Below are 14695 nucleotides of genomic sequence, written 5' to 3' on the forward strand. Positions count from 1 at the left end.
CATGATCATTCACACCTTTAATCCTAGCACTGGAGAGTCAGAGGCAGGTGGATCTTTGTGAGTTTGGGTCTATCCTGGTTTGCATAGTGAAACTCTATCTCAATAAAAATAATAATACATCAAAATAATGTGATCAATGTATATTGCATATGGCTAACTTCTTTCAGTTCAATCGGCACTAGTCACTCACCATGGTCATGAGCCAAACAGCCTCTCTCTGCCACTCTTGGTGACTCTTGCCTGGGAATATCTGCCCAAGCAAGGGTTTTTTTTTTTCTAATTTCTGCAATTATTCTTCAGTGTCAGTCTACAAAATAACCCTAGATGTTCACAAATAAAACAACTTCCAATACAGTGAGTGCATCACAAAGTTCTGGGTCCCTCAAGGGACTTTGAAGAAATGTGAATCAACTAGTATCTAAGAGAGCAATAAAGTGTCTTCAGAGCTGTTCAAGGACACAGAATAGTACTGAAGTTTATTCCCTAGGGTGTTGCACTATTTTTTGTTACTATTCAACAAGCAGAGGGAAAAAACAAACACTAAACTGCATAGGGTTTTTAAGAAATGGCAAAATGCATGGCCATAGATACGAATACCTCCAAGTTTTCTCTACCCAATGTCCAAGACAAACACCAAGGCAATCAAAAACTTAGCCTAGAAGGCTAAAGATAAACAAGACATGGAGAGAAAATGGAAATAAATATTTGTTTTTAGAACAAATTTTGAGGTTAAAATAAAGATTTTTAGCAGGAGCAATGCTTAACTCACTATGCATACTGGCCTCCCTTGCACAGGGTTAGGGTAACCTGGATGACCACTGGGGTGCAGAGAGGTAGAATACAATGTTGTTACACCTTAACATTGAGATATTACGTCTGTTTGAAATCTATGATGTTTATATTTAAGTTCTTAAAGACAAACCGCTAATGGGGGAAGGGCCAGAAGACCTGAGGTACCAGAGTAAATATTGCCTTGAATGTCCCTGCTCTGGGACCCCAGCCAGCTGACCTTAGAGTCAGTCTTTGTGTGGAATCCATCCCAAACCTCTAGACCCTTCTTTGCCCCATCCCAAAGGAACTGATTAAGTGGGAGCCCAGGAAGTCAGTGGAGAAGCTTGATGGCGGTTGTGTTTCCTCTTGGTTGTTGTTGCTGCTGTGGTAGTTGTTGTTTGGGGGTGGGGTGCCCTAGAAAGGGTCAATCCCCAGGAGAGTCCTATGTCACCATCAAATGCAAGCTCTCCTTCATCTCTTCCTGTCTTGACCTCTCTGCCCCAGGGTCCTCGGCAACTTAGGAGGATGGCTCACAGAAAGTAGCTCAATAACGGAGTCATCAGCCGGCTACACAAGCTAGTACACCACTCTCCACCACCATAAACACCCCGTGCTCTGCTAGCATACACCCACCTCCAGCCTTCTTAGGAAAGAACAGTACAGGTTTCTGGTGTAGTTGTGATCCCCAAGAGTTGAAGGAGGGTGATTAAAAGAATATTGAACACACAGAAAAGAAACTGGGTGTCACTTAACCTCTCTTGATCTTAGCTTATGCATCTGTGAAATGGGCAAATAAGTGCCCTGACAACTGAGCCCTCAAAGGGCTGTGTGGGAGAACAGGTTGGTAAAGGGGGGCCTCAGGTCTCTTCACCCAACTCACTAGGGCTGTGATTTTTCATTGCCTTGAGGAAGGCGATGCTTTTCTCCCAGACGTGTCTGCCTGGCCCTCACTATTACTCGCCCCCTGCCTTCCCACAGACTTTCTTTTGCTTCCTCGCCCCAAGGGAATTTCTATCTGTAAATGTGAGCATGGGAACGCAAGCGGCTTTGCCTAGATATTTCTGTAGGTGGACGGTGCAAATCTGACCCGGATCTCGCGCTGAAGAGGACAAACTCATTTCCCGCCTTTGGCATCTTCCAGAGTAGAGCCCGGCCATGGACAGACAACAGCTTTAGCGTGGTTCCAGTCTGAGCCCCTCTGGGTCTCCGGTCCCGGGTCCCATGGCGTCTGTCCCTGTCCTTATTCTCCCGGCTCTGCTGCTCCCTGCGGTCCTTCCTCCCGCCGGCTCTGCTGCACTCGGAGCCCAGTAGCTCGGGGACTCCCGGGTCCCGGTGGCGTCTCCGCATCCATTCGCGGCAGCAGGAAGCCGGGACAAGGACACGCGTGGGTCTTCACGCGGCTCATCTGAGCACCTGAAACCCTAACTTCAGCTGGTGCAGTTCTTTCTTCCGAGGGGACCGCGGCACAAGGCACCGGGTCTCCACATCTCCTGCGGCTCTGATCTCTGAGCACATGAACTACAGGACCGACTGCCTGGCCGAGTGATGCCTCGGAGGAAGGATTGTCCAGGAACAGAGGCAAGAAGCTTCTAGAATCAGACCCGGGCCGAGCACTCAGGAGTCCTTCAGTCCCGCTGGCAAGAAAGGCGCTCAGCCTCCAGCAGCGGAAGACAGAGGCCAGAGTCGCGCACCCTATCCTCGGGTTCCCAATCGCCTTGCACAGGGCGGGCGGGCCACTCGCAGCCTCCAGGCGCGATCCTCTCCCCCCAGCAGAGGCCTGAGCTAACCCCCACAGGATAGCAGGCAGCTACCTTCAGGCCACCGGTCCTCTCCCCCAAAGAACGCTTTATCTCAGAACTTCCTTGCGCCCAGCCCAGTCTAAGCAGACTCCCAGCCCCTGTGGTTGCAAGCCCACGGCCTGCTGCACCCACCGGACCCAGGGAGCGCGCATCCCCAGGGTGCAGGCAGGGTCTGGCCACAAGCACCCGCACAGGCGGAGGGATACGCGGTGACCGTACCCACCCCACATTCCCGGAAGTGGCCGAGGAAGTGCCAGTGAGTGAAATTATCCTTTGGGACCTGGAAGAAGGGGAGCCTGTAAGGTTGTAGGCTCTTCTTCCTGTTTTCAAACTGATCCTACATAGCAGAAGATTCTCGGAAAAGTGTGATTTTTCAGCAACCATACCGTAGTCTGAAGCTATTTTTTAAGAGAAAGAAAGACGGTATTTCTTTTTCTTTTCATTTTTTTAAATAAAGGCACAGAAAAGTACGTTTCCAGATAGTCACAAATGAGTAATTGCTCAGCAGGCGCCCTTCAGTTTCTTGTTCTTTTCTCCTAGTGTTTTTCTGCACTGTTAGAATTCTCTGTGATCTGCAGGAAGCCTTCAATGTTTTCCTTATTCATTAGACAACTCAATGAAATGTTAAAATATTTATTTTTGAATAATAAGTAGGATTTTTTTGCCCGAAGGTTCGCACAAAATGTGTCCTTTTATTCTGTGTAACATGGATGCTAAGCATGAGCGGTCAGCCTCATCCAGTTGCTTCAAAGGTAAATGTTTGCAATTGCTGGCTGCTTAGCGGGCCTGCCAGACATCTCCCAGCACTCAGTAATTCCATTATTAGTGTAGAATATATCAGACTTGAGCTCATTTGTGATTACTTCTCGGAAAAAAAAAACCTAGGTTTCCCAGCTATTACAAGTTGGATTTTGTTTATTTTTTAAATACAAATTAAATAGTTGATAAAATAATGACCATTTGTGGTTGGAGGTTTTAACCCCATCACCACCATTACCAACATAGAACTAAAACCACCTCAGCCTTCAGATGGTCATGCAAGCAGTCTCCACGCTTAAGATGGTCAGTGTCAGTCCTGGTTCTCTGACAACCTTGATACTTAATGTCACTCTGACACAGTGCCACATCAAAGCATACATTTGACATGCATCCTTGAAATGCATTTATGCATCAATAAAATGCCTGCCCTTCTTTTTCACAATTACATTTTCTTTAAAAGTGTGTTTTCAGACCTGGGCATGATGGCACACACCTTTAATTCCAGCCCTCAGGAGGCAGAGGCAGGTGGATCTTTGTGAGTTCTAGTCCAGCCTGGTCTACAGAGCCAGTTCCAGGACAGCCAGGGCTACAAAGAGAAACCCTGTCTCCAAAACAAACAAAAAAGTGCTTTTTAAGTTGTCTCTGGTAACTTGTCATATGCTCCTGACTTGAGTTCACAAAAGCAGGTGAACACTTGGAAGAGCCCTTATACCAAAGTTTTGTGCAACTTTGCTCAAAAATCCACTTGACTTCTCCATTGATAGGAAGGGTACTGCTTTTTTAAATCACAAAATTATTTCTGTATTATCATTGAGATTCCTTCAGAAACTAAGTCAATGTCAGAGGTCAAAATATGTTCCCCTACCCCAAAGCTTCCACAGTGTTAGGGATTCCTGCACAGTTTTAAGTCAAATAGAACATATTTGATGCTTTTAATGTTTACAAGAACAGAAACAGCCTCTGCTGCGTGGAGGCATCCAACTTACAGCCACTGACCTTTCTCCCTACACTTGCTTCAGGCATCCAAAGCGATGTGTGCAAACATTTTCTAGTTACTGGTTACGTACTTGCTCTTCTAAAAGTGACTTTTTTTTTTGTTTGTTTGACTCCTGAGTAATATTATGCTGGGTGCCAAGCATTAACATGTCCAGTTAGGAGCTAACTTTTAACTCAGTTGTCAAGGAAATCTACACCAAGCAACCACCCAGTGTCTTTTCTGAGAGGTTGAGTGTGTCTCATCTTCTATGGCTTTTCCCACATTGGCTGAGAAAGGGGGGGTGGGTTGGGAATAAGAATTAAACTTTGGAATTAGTCTTGTGCTTTAATCAAGTAGTTTGGATGCACCTGGACTTGATATCCCTTGGTTTGAAAAAGACAACTATAACACCTTTCAGTGAGTCCCAAGATCCTCTCTTGACAATTACCAATATCACATCTCATCCTACCCCGCCCCCAGGCACACGTCCCTCTCCCCACCCCCACCTTCGCCAAATACAGGACAGTGAAAAGTTTCAAGTAAACAGGGCTGCAGTTTTTCTATTGTCCAGCAGACGGCACAAAAGATCAAGCCTTTGCTGAACAATCCAAGGTGGTTTGGTTATATTTGGAGTGGATGCCAGCAGCCTGTTCTTTTAAAGAGCCAGTCAGCCTGGGATGGGAGTGGGGGTGGGGTGGGGTGGGGTGGATGGATTTGCACCACAGAGAACTATCTCAAAACTAAAATTAACTTTACAAAACTCTGAAACAGAGTGGCATGAAAACACTTTTGTGTATCTGTATAACAAACACATTTCCTTTAGAAAATACACTAATGGTTCAAACAAAGACACTGCAGATTTTATTGACTAAAAGCTACCCTTAAGGAAATTAAATTGACAGATCAAATTTTTTTAAAAACGAGACATCTCAAATTTGCTTCGCTTTTAATGGGTAATTATTTGCCCTAGGCCTTCAAAACTTCATTACTAGAACATATCTGTTATGTTCTTTATTATATTCAAAGCAAAACTCAGCCTCAAACAATTATATTATACACTGTATTTTAAATGAGTTTGTATACACATGTGTATATATATATATAGCATGCTGTAAAGATGGAGAGGGATTCTCTTGAAGTTTTGTGTGCAGCTTTGGGGAGGTGGGGCTTTGGAGGATAAGTCCTTTAGAAATAATAGTTAAGGCCCCTTCTCTAGTGCAATGTATAACTTTGGCTAATATTTATATTTTAAAAGACCTCTATTTCTTTCCATTCTGTAGAGCCTGTTGAAGTTTGGGCGAAGGAGAAGTGTAGGCTAATAACTCATTTCCCAGTTAATTTTATTAAGAATTTATAGCACTGTTTAGAAAGTTTTAAGACAACCATAAATTTTATTAGGAATATTTTATTAAGCCCTCTATTTAATTAATAAAAGACCTCTATAAGTTCTGAAAATGTCAGAGCTGGTAATTATGTTAACCAGTGTAGTTTTCCCCTCTCTAGAGACCAAAGCATTTTAATGATTTGAAATAGAGAGTAAGGCAAGCAACCAGACTCCCAGCATTTCTTTTTCCTGGACTTTTGTTAGGCAGTCTGAAGACAGTGAGTCAGGCATTTTCCCTGTGATGGTCAGAGTGCCGAAGCTGACCTCTCATTGACTTCTGAACTGGACCCAGACAGTCTTTGTTTTCTGAAGCAAAATGTAGTAAACAATTCTTCCAGCCCTTGTGGCCTGGATTGCTTTGGGACACTTGATTAACGTCCTTCCTGATCCTCCCCTTTAAGCCCTCTCTCCTATCACCTAACCTGGTCTCTCCCTTTAATAGCCGTCTAAATAGTTTATTTCAGTTTTCTCACAGTCATCCATTAGCTTTAAATTCTTGGTACTGTTCTCCTATCACATCCAGTCTCTTATCTCCTGCATTCCTCTATTATCTCCACTAGATTTCAAATCCATTTTCTTTAAACTACCCCCCATTTCTTTTTTTAAAATGCAAATGCTAATGTAGGGGTGCTATTTGGAGGGCAGAGGACTGATAGTGTTTTTCTTGAAGTACAAATCCCAAGCTCCCACACTCCAGGAGAACCTCAAGAACAACCACAACATTTTAACAAGCATCTTAGAGTGAGGTGCCAGATGATAAAAGCCTTATCATTTTGTGAACACAGCTGCCAAACTCCATTGATTAACAGACTTTATTTGTGTTGGGCTGGCAAATACACACACATATTACCTTCAGAGGTGCCTCTTCAATTTTGAAGAGTTTGGGGTCTGACTCATCGGTGTGAACTTTTGAAATAAAAGCCCAGTTCAGGATATGAACTTTGCAGAGTTCTCCAGAGGAGAACAGAAAATTGCAGGGGGTTCTCTGAGACTACTAGCAGCCAAGATGAATACTGCTTGCTTTAGAGGCCTCCCAACGGGGTAGGTGATAAACAATGGGGACCAGGACTCAGCTTGCCTCTTTCTTAGTCGCTGCACTCTAACTTTGGGAAGACACTGGGAGCCATAAAGGGAAAGTGGAAAATAAAAGGTCTGCAGCTTCAAAAGTAGAGACATCAGCTAGAGCTGAACACCAGCCGTTTGCCAAAATCAGAATGCTGTTGTCTTTAAAAACAAAACATTTGAAATAAGCTCAGGGTAGGTGCATTCCAGAGCAGCACACATCTAACAGTAATTTATGCCACAGTAACTTTCTGAGATGTCTGGAACTGCCTCTTCACCTTTCCTTATAATAGATGATTAATTGCTGACTTGATAAAACAGTTTTTTTTTTTATGGCTACTAAAGTGCAACTCCATACGTATGCAATTTCTCCCAGCAAGACCCAACTGTAATAACTGTTTGCTAATTGTAAAATCCTTATCCAGAATGAGGTTTGGGCAAACAATTCATACTACTGTAATTACATTGTAAAGTGTTTTAGGCGCTCAATTGTTCAGAAGTAATCTATGAAGGCCTGGAAGTAGCACTAGGTTCAGGTTCACATTCATAAATGGAAAGTTTTCAAAACTAACAGGGCTTTATTTTAAGCTCACAAGTCCAAACTATCCCAGTCTTTAAGGGAAAACTTGTGGGTAGGCAATTAAAGTATATTTTAAAGGTAACTTGACCCATCACTGTTAAAATCCCACAGCCTTGCCCTTGCTTTGAAGATTGTGCTTGTGTGAAATGTTTCTTACCTGTATGTTCCTTTTGCCACTTGGTCTGGTAAGCAGAAGAATTTACTGAGAAGCAAGAATCCCAAATAAATCCTATTCTCAAAAATATGTAGTTTATTAAAACTGACCGTGTCCAAACTTGAAAACCTTCACGCAGAGTTAAGGAAGCTCTAAGCCCATCACTTAAGTCGGTCTGAGACTCTTAGAGACCAGGTCATCTATATGTATTTTACAGTAAATTTCTCCCAGCTAAATTATACTTAGAGGATTGCCTTCGCGATTCATTTAAGAATTGTAACTTAAATGTGCTCAAGGTGGTGTCTGGTTTGAATGTCCTTCCCAATTCCCACCCCCACCCTCTGGGAGAAGTGGTGGTGCTCGGCAGGCCTCCTGGAGTGATGACACTCACACCCGGCGGGACCCAGCAGCTTAGACCACCATTCAGGTGCCGGTAGCATTGGTCTGGAGTTGGAGAAGGGCTCTCAGGATGTTTTGCCCAGCTCAATCGGTTCTATAATTCGCAGAGAAGTGTGCTGCCTGGCCCAGCCAGATCAGCTCCCCAAAAACTTGGGAAAATCTATTTCCCGAGACCGGGAGGCAATTCACCCAGCTCTTCCATGCCTGATTTTGACGCAGAAACCTGCATTAATCTTCCAAAAGACACATCGGAGAGTTTGTGCAAGAAAAAAGGGCGGAAGAATATGAGAAAAGTAGATCTTCAAACTTGAGTGTCGAAACGAGAGGAGAGAGAGAGAGAGAGAGAGAGAGAGAGAGAGAGAGAGAGAGAGAGAGAGGGGAGACACAGAGGCACACGATAAGGATCGTGGGGCCTTTTATTGTTTTAAACAGTCGGATCTGTTTCAAGGCAAAGCCCATTGAAGATTTGGGGGGGGAACACATGTCAGCCCTTCAGGTGTTCATTGTTGGGGGCGGGGTGCTGTGCTGGAGGCCCGCAAGCCTGGTCTGCTAAGCTTAACCGACACGCACGGCTGCAGGAGTGAACCAGCCCGGCGCTGACTTGTGCAGAGTGCTAAAAAGAACTATGGATATTGCCTAGGAGGCCCCTTGCTCTCGATGGAACCTGATTCCACCTCGACGTTCTAGTGATCTCGTATCTCCTGTTCCATAGAAGCCTACTCAGTAGAAACTTGAGTCCTGCCTGGAGAATGGAAAGAAGTCTTTGACTTGAAGCCTAAGAGTAGGCTTCAGAGATGCTAACCTTTTCCAAACAATCTCCGCGTGAAGGGAGCCTCCTAATCTTTCTCAGAACTCTCCGCATAACCTTCCCCCGCCCCTGGAGTGAGGGTTCGGTCCGCAGCTGGCGATGGGATGGGGGGTGGGGGCGGTGGGAGCGCGGGCCGGCTGCTTTGAGGGAGTGAGCCTTTTGGCCACCTTCAGGGCGGGAATCCGGAATGGATGTTTGCATTCCCAGCAGATCGAAGCTCCCTGCTGATCGATTATTTGATAATTGATTTTCCCCGCAGCCAATGCGCGGCCGCCTGGGCGGGGACGCCTTCCGATTGGCGGAGCCCTCTCCACCGCTGCCTACCGAGATTTGGGTGAGCTCATTTTCCAGTCGACCACAGGGGGAGTTTTCTGCGAGGTTTCAGCTTGGGGGTGGGGGGGGGCGGAATCCTCTCCGAGCCCAGCGAGCTGAGAGCTTTGCCTGGGATGTGAGGTTTCCAGCCACTATCTAAGCGATGAGAGCCGGGCGCAGAACTATAAAGAGTAAAATACCCCCACTAAATAGAATAACTGAGGGCAAGAGCGGAGTGAGATAAAAAGCCTCAAAAAAAAAAAAAAAAAAAACAACGAATTTTAAGTCCGGGGTGTGGTATTTCAAGGGAGAAAGTTAAAAACCAGTGGCTGTTTGGATACTTCAAGTTGTGGGCAGGGTCAGCTTTTGTCTGAAATCTCAGCTTCCGAAGTGGATTTCTTTTTCTCTGGAACTGGGAGTTTTGGCGGGGCCGGGTCGGAGATAGAAAAGCAGAGGGATGGAGGTCTGGGAGGCCGGCGCCGGGCGTCGCCACTGAAGGAGCTGGGGTGCGCAGCCTCTCCAGGCCAAGGCAAGGCCGAGGCTGGAGCCCCATCGCGTCTCCCAGACAAAGGCAGCCCCGGCCGTAGCTCAGCAGAGCTCTGCAACCGCGCGGCGCCTCGGGCGCACAGCTGCCTCGCCGACAGCGCGACCGAGAAAGAACCTCGGGTCCCGCGGCTACCAGGCCCCGGCCATCCGCGAGGTCTGGCTGCTCGGTGCTGGGGTTGAGTTTCGCTCTCCGGCGGTCATAAATAGCTCGGTGTTTGTAAACAAGCGCTGGGGGCACATTCCCCGCGCCCAGCTCATTGTTCCCTCCCTTCCTCCCTCACTTCGCGCTGGGGCTGAGGGCTGCCAGGCAGAGGAGGTGGGGGCGTCCGGACTCAGAGTGACAAAATGCAAGCATTTCCTTTCCTCCAGCCGCGCGTCCACTTCTGACAGCGGGGGGAAAAATCTCAAAACAAAACAAAACAACAACAAAAAAAACTATAAGCTGGGTCTGCAGAACGCCCAGGCGACCGCCACCCCACGTTCTCGGGACTCCTAAGCTGAACCTTTCCCAAGCCAGCTCCAGCTCCTCTTCTTGCTCTGGCTTTGACTTTTCTCGTTGGGGAGTCTAGCAGATAATCCAGTACTTTTGGCATCACCCCCACCCCGAAAAATACTGGCAGACCCCAATAATTTCGAGGAAAGTCTTGAAGTCTTTCATGAAAGGAGCTCTGAGAGAAATAACTCCGGCATCTGCCTGCCCTGCGTTTATTCCCAATTATTTCAAGAGTCCGCTTTGGGAAGAGAGGCTGGAAGGCGAAGGAGTGCAAAGAACACGGGACGGAAAGCCGGCGGTCCGGAGCTGCAGCCTGCATCTGTGTGCATGTGCCCTGGGTGTGTGGTGTTAGTGCTTGGGCGTGCGAATTCATGGAGCGCCTTTCTGCCTCTCCAGTGCGGCCAGAGCTCGCTTCGCGCACCCACCCCTGCCGAGGAGCCTACTTGCTGCAGCCCAATGCATTGTGTAAGACGCGACCTGTTATGGCCACCACTACTTCCGGGTTCTAGCATTCTGGTCGGAATCCACCTCTCCGCCTGTGCAACACACACTTTACACACGCACGGCGACTGCAAGCGGGCAGCATCGATCGTGGCTCCTTTAAGACAAACTCAGACAGACATTTTTTTAACCCTCCTCTCTAATCTCCCTTCAGTGCAGCAGTTGCAAAGAGGGAGAGAGAAAGAGAAAGAGAGCGAGAGAAGAGAGAAACTGATTAGGAATTAGGACTGATTCAAGGGAAGCGGGCGCTAGGGCTTTGTGCATTTGAATATTAACATTTGAGGTGTTCTGACCAGAAGAAGACAGAGCGGATGATCATTCATTCACCACGTTGACAACCTCGCCTGTGATTGACAGCTGGAGTGGCAGAAAGCCATGAGATTTGGTAGTTGGGTCTAAGGGGCGCTCTTTTTTTTTTTTTTTAACTGATTTTTTTTGGGGGGGAGAAGATCTGCTTTTTTTTTTTTTTTTTTTCTCCCGCTGCTGTCTTGGAACCGGAGCGCTTTTATGCTCAGCGACGCGGGCGCCTTGCTTCAGGTCCGGTAGACCGAAGATCTGGGACCAGTAACTCACATTGCTGGAGACGCAAAGGGATTTTTTTTTCCGTGCTCCGTTTTTTTTTTTTTTTTTTTTTTTTCCGAGGGAGTTTGCATATTTGTTTCTTTTCACACTGGCCTTAAAGAGGATATATTAGAAGTTGAAGTAGGAAGGGAGCCAGAGAGGCCGATGGCGCAAAGGGTACGTATTAAAAACAATTGTGGAACTCAAATGTGAGACTAAATTGAAACGTGGCTGAAAGACACTACTGCTAAGTTTCCTTTTTTTTTTTCTTTCTCTCTTTTGAATGAGGCTCCTAAAGCCGCGGCCTAAATCGACAGGTTTACTCAATGCATTTGTAGCTTTATGCATGTTACTTGTGGTTGCTAATTCAAGGGATCTAGTTGTCTATAGATTCCTAACCAATAGCTATATAAATAAAAATACAAGCTCCAGGAATCACCTGTTTTAAAAGAAAAGAAAGAGGAAGGGGAATACATGTTACATATTCAGTGCTATAATTTGAGCATTTGGGACTAAAAGTTTAAAGCTATGTTTGATTAAAATAAACAGCCGGAACCTCTGCTGTATTATCGATTATACCCATCTTTAATATCAGTAGAAGTAGGTAGCGTTTTTAGATAAGTAACTGTCATAGTACAGTGAATTTTTGGTTGGAAAAATCATTCATCTTTTAAAAGTAATTTTAATTTGCATGGATTTTTATGCAAGATAATAAATCTGAAGATTTTTTCTTAGATAAGTCCTGTACTAATGGGATACTAAACACACAGCTACTCACTTTTAAAATGCAATACTAATTTCCCCAATATTTCTATTTGAATGGAAATGCCTTGAAAGTAAACTGAGACAATGAGGACCCAGCTGAGATGGTTTCTTAAAAGAAAGGGGTCTGCAAAAAGGCTTCCTTGCATAATTTGTGTCCTGGCCCTCAAAGCCCTTTATGGAAAAGAAAGTTACTAGCTGACACATTTTTCTTTATTCTTTTGGTTCAGGCAAATGTCAGCATTCTTCCAAACTCTCTTCACACCTCTGTCTTGAAGAGGATGAAAGTGGCAATTCCCCTTTCTTTGAAAATCATTTCACTCTCACCCTTTCCAAATCTTAGAAAGAAAGAGAACTTGCCTGGAATAAAACAATTAGAAAAATTCAAATAGCTGAATTTAATCACAGACAGTAATGGCAATCAATTTGAAAGCAGTCCCCCCACAAAGTATTTACTTTCGTGTATTTACTTTTGAATTTGCTTAAAAAGTAATGTGTAACAATTGCCTCTCCTGACTTCTACTCTAGGGGAAAGTTTGTGTGTGGGGGGAAAATAAAGTAGTGTGCTAGCTGCCTTCTTTATAGTTTTTCTTTAAACTTGGAGGTAACGTTGCCCAGTTGCATGTTCAGCTGTAAAGTGCAGCACAAGCTGTCTTGTGTACACTCCAGTGTCACACATATAAGGGGCCAGTTCGTTTTGTATAATTTAGCTGAGTTTGTTTTGGAAAGCAAAGCAAATGCAGTGTCTTGCAGGACTGCCCAATCCCATGCTGGCAGGGAAATAAAATGAGAAGCCTTTCTGAATTCACGTGCTTGGCACAAGTATTCCCATCATAACTTAAAAAAAAAAAAAAAAAATCCCCCTGAAGTGAAGGGGCTGTGGAGCTAGGCGGGTCTGCTACACTGTCCCGGCACGTTTTATTGTTGTGATTTTCGGTTTCCTCCTCCAGAAACATGCGTGTTTTACCTTCCGCCTCCGGGAGAATGCCTCTCTGCCGTTCCTTCTTCCTTCCTCCCTTCCTTGCCAAAAGATTTTGGATTTTTGAATTAGTCTATATGGACACAAGTTAGGACAGGAACCTTCATCTCATATGACTCTAACTGAGAATTCTAGATTTTTTTTACTGTTAAAATTAATTTTTACAATAGAAAGCTCAACTTTAGAGATGTAAGGCCACGGGATTCGGGTAGAAGGATCCAGCTGGACTGACCTTTTATAAGCTCGGTGTCCTACCGTTCCCGTTTACCCGCATGGCCTCTGACCCTTTTTTCTCTCCTGTTTGTCATGCAGTACGACGACCTACCCCATTATGGGGGCATGGATGGAGTAGGCATCCCCTCCACGATGTATGGGGACCCGCATGCAGCCAGGTCCATGCAGCCGGTCCACCACCTGAACCACGGGCCTCCTCTGCACTCGCATCAGTATCCGCACACAGCTCATACCAACGCCATGGCCCCCAGCATGGGCTCCTCAGTCAATGACGCTTTAAAGAGAGATAAAGATGCCATTTATGGGTAGGTATAATGGGCAGGAGTTAAGTACTTGAGACGCGATGCTGCCTCCATTTCCTCGAGCCCTTGCAAGTGGAAAGTCAGAGCTCTCTAGATTAAAAGTACATACTGGTGGCTTTTCATTCACATTACATGGAAATTGCGGGCAAGCCTCCTCCCCACTTCCATTTGCACTCGGTGCAGGCTTAGCGCCCGGCTTGGCCGCCACGTTGGCCGCAAAGGAGTCCTAGTGCTAGAGTGACTGCCTAAAGATTCTGCATCCCCTCTCAGACTCGAGTCAGCAGATCTGAGAGTTAGCTCCAGAGCGTTGGGGGTTTCAAAGTGTAGGCGCCTTTGTGTTGGAAAGAAACTTTTAGTTTAAGGAAAATCTTTTAAGCCATTGATTGTTCTGACTTGTGGAGTTTACTCAGCCACCGTATGCTGGTTCTGCTGGTGCACAATAAAGTCAGAAGGACAGCTGCAGGTCAGACAAGGGGGACATGTCTTGCTTAAGGAGTTTGTTCAACTGAAGTCAAGGAGAGGGGCCGCTCTGAATTGACACAGAGGTTTAGGAACTTCTAGACGCTTTGGCACTTTGTGTTCAAAGGCGAAACACCTTCAGGATTTAGCAAGAAGTGCTATGGGATGCTCTTCTTCGGGAGACTTTGTGGCCAGCTGTCTTCAGTCGGCCATTCGATTAGACCCTGCACTAGAAACCCCTTTGGAAGTTACTTGTCTTTACTGTGTGCTGATGTTTGGGGGACACTCTCCCCACCTTTATCTTTAAACTTTATAAATAACTTTTATTTCGCTTTTCTCTTTTTTTTTTAAAAAATATGTAATATTGACCCTCGGCTGGGGTGGGGGGTGTGGAGTGTCTTTTTGCTTTAGTTTCTGGTCCCTTGTGCGGTGGGCTTGCTTAAATCCCAGCCTCCTTTCTGCAAATGGTTTAGGCTCCAGGACAGAACATTTGAGGAAGCTTTGAAAGGGACCCCAAACTGTTAAATTCCCAGCTAGACTGTGAGAGCTAATAAAAGGCTCCTTGAGCATTAAAAGTCTTTTTCTTTTCTTTCTTTCTTTTTTTTTTTAATGGGCTGAGCCGAGCGACATCTAGGCCTTTTAGATGCTAGTCACTTTACCACTCTAGACGAAATGTAAGCATTTGAAGGAACTTTCTTTGTGGGACTATGGGGGAGCGTCTGTGAAGGGGAGGGCAGTGCTGGAGAGCCCTGGAGGACCCCCTGCTTCTCAAGGGCTGTGTGACAAGGGTCGGTAGGTGCTGCCCTGTGACAGTCAGTCCTGTAACCACAGAGGCCTTTTCCTCAAGTTTGCTA

General features: G+C 45.7%; 1 protein-coding gene across 3 annotated transcripts in view; it reads left to right on the forward strand.

Annotated features, from left to right (window-relative positions):
• The first annotated feature begins 9693 nt into the window (after positions 1-9693).
• The window catches only part of Meis1 (Meis homeobox 1), a 140308-nt gene continuing 135306 nt past the window's right edge, over positions 9694-14695 (forward strand). Inside the window, exons 1-2 of one of the 3 annotated variants that reach the window (XM_027388072.2) lie at positions 9694-11282; positions 13159-13385. In XM_027388072.2, the coding sequence (XP_027243873.1) occupies positions 11271-11282; positions 13159-13385 (239 nt within the window). In that variant the 5' untranslated portion in view covers positions 9694-11270. Of the gene's footprint in view, positions 11283-12877; positions 13386-14695 lie in introns of those variants that run through there. The other 2 variants (XM_027388074.2, XM_035452884.1) reach the window with 2 other exon arrangements.

The sequence above is a fragment of the Cricetulus griseus genome, assembly GCF_003668045.3.
Source record: "Cricetulus griseus strain 17A/GY chromosome 1 unlocalized genomic scaffold, alternate assembly CriGri-PICRH-1.0 chr1_1, whole genome shotgun sequence".
NCBI classification, from domain to species: Eukaryota; Metazoa; Chordata; class Mammalia; order Rodentia; family Cricetidae; genus Cricetulus; species Cricetulus griseus.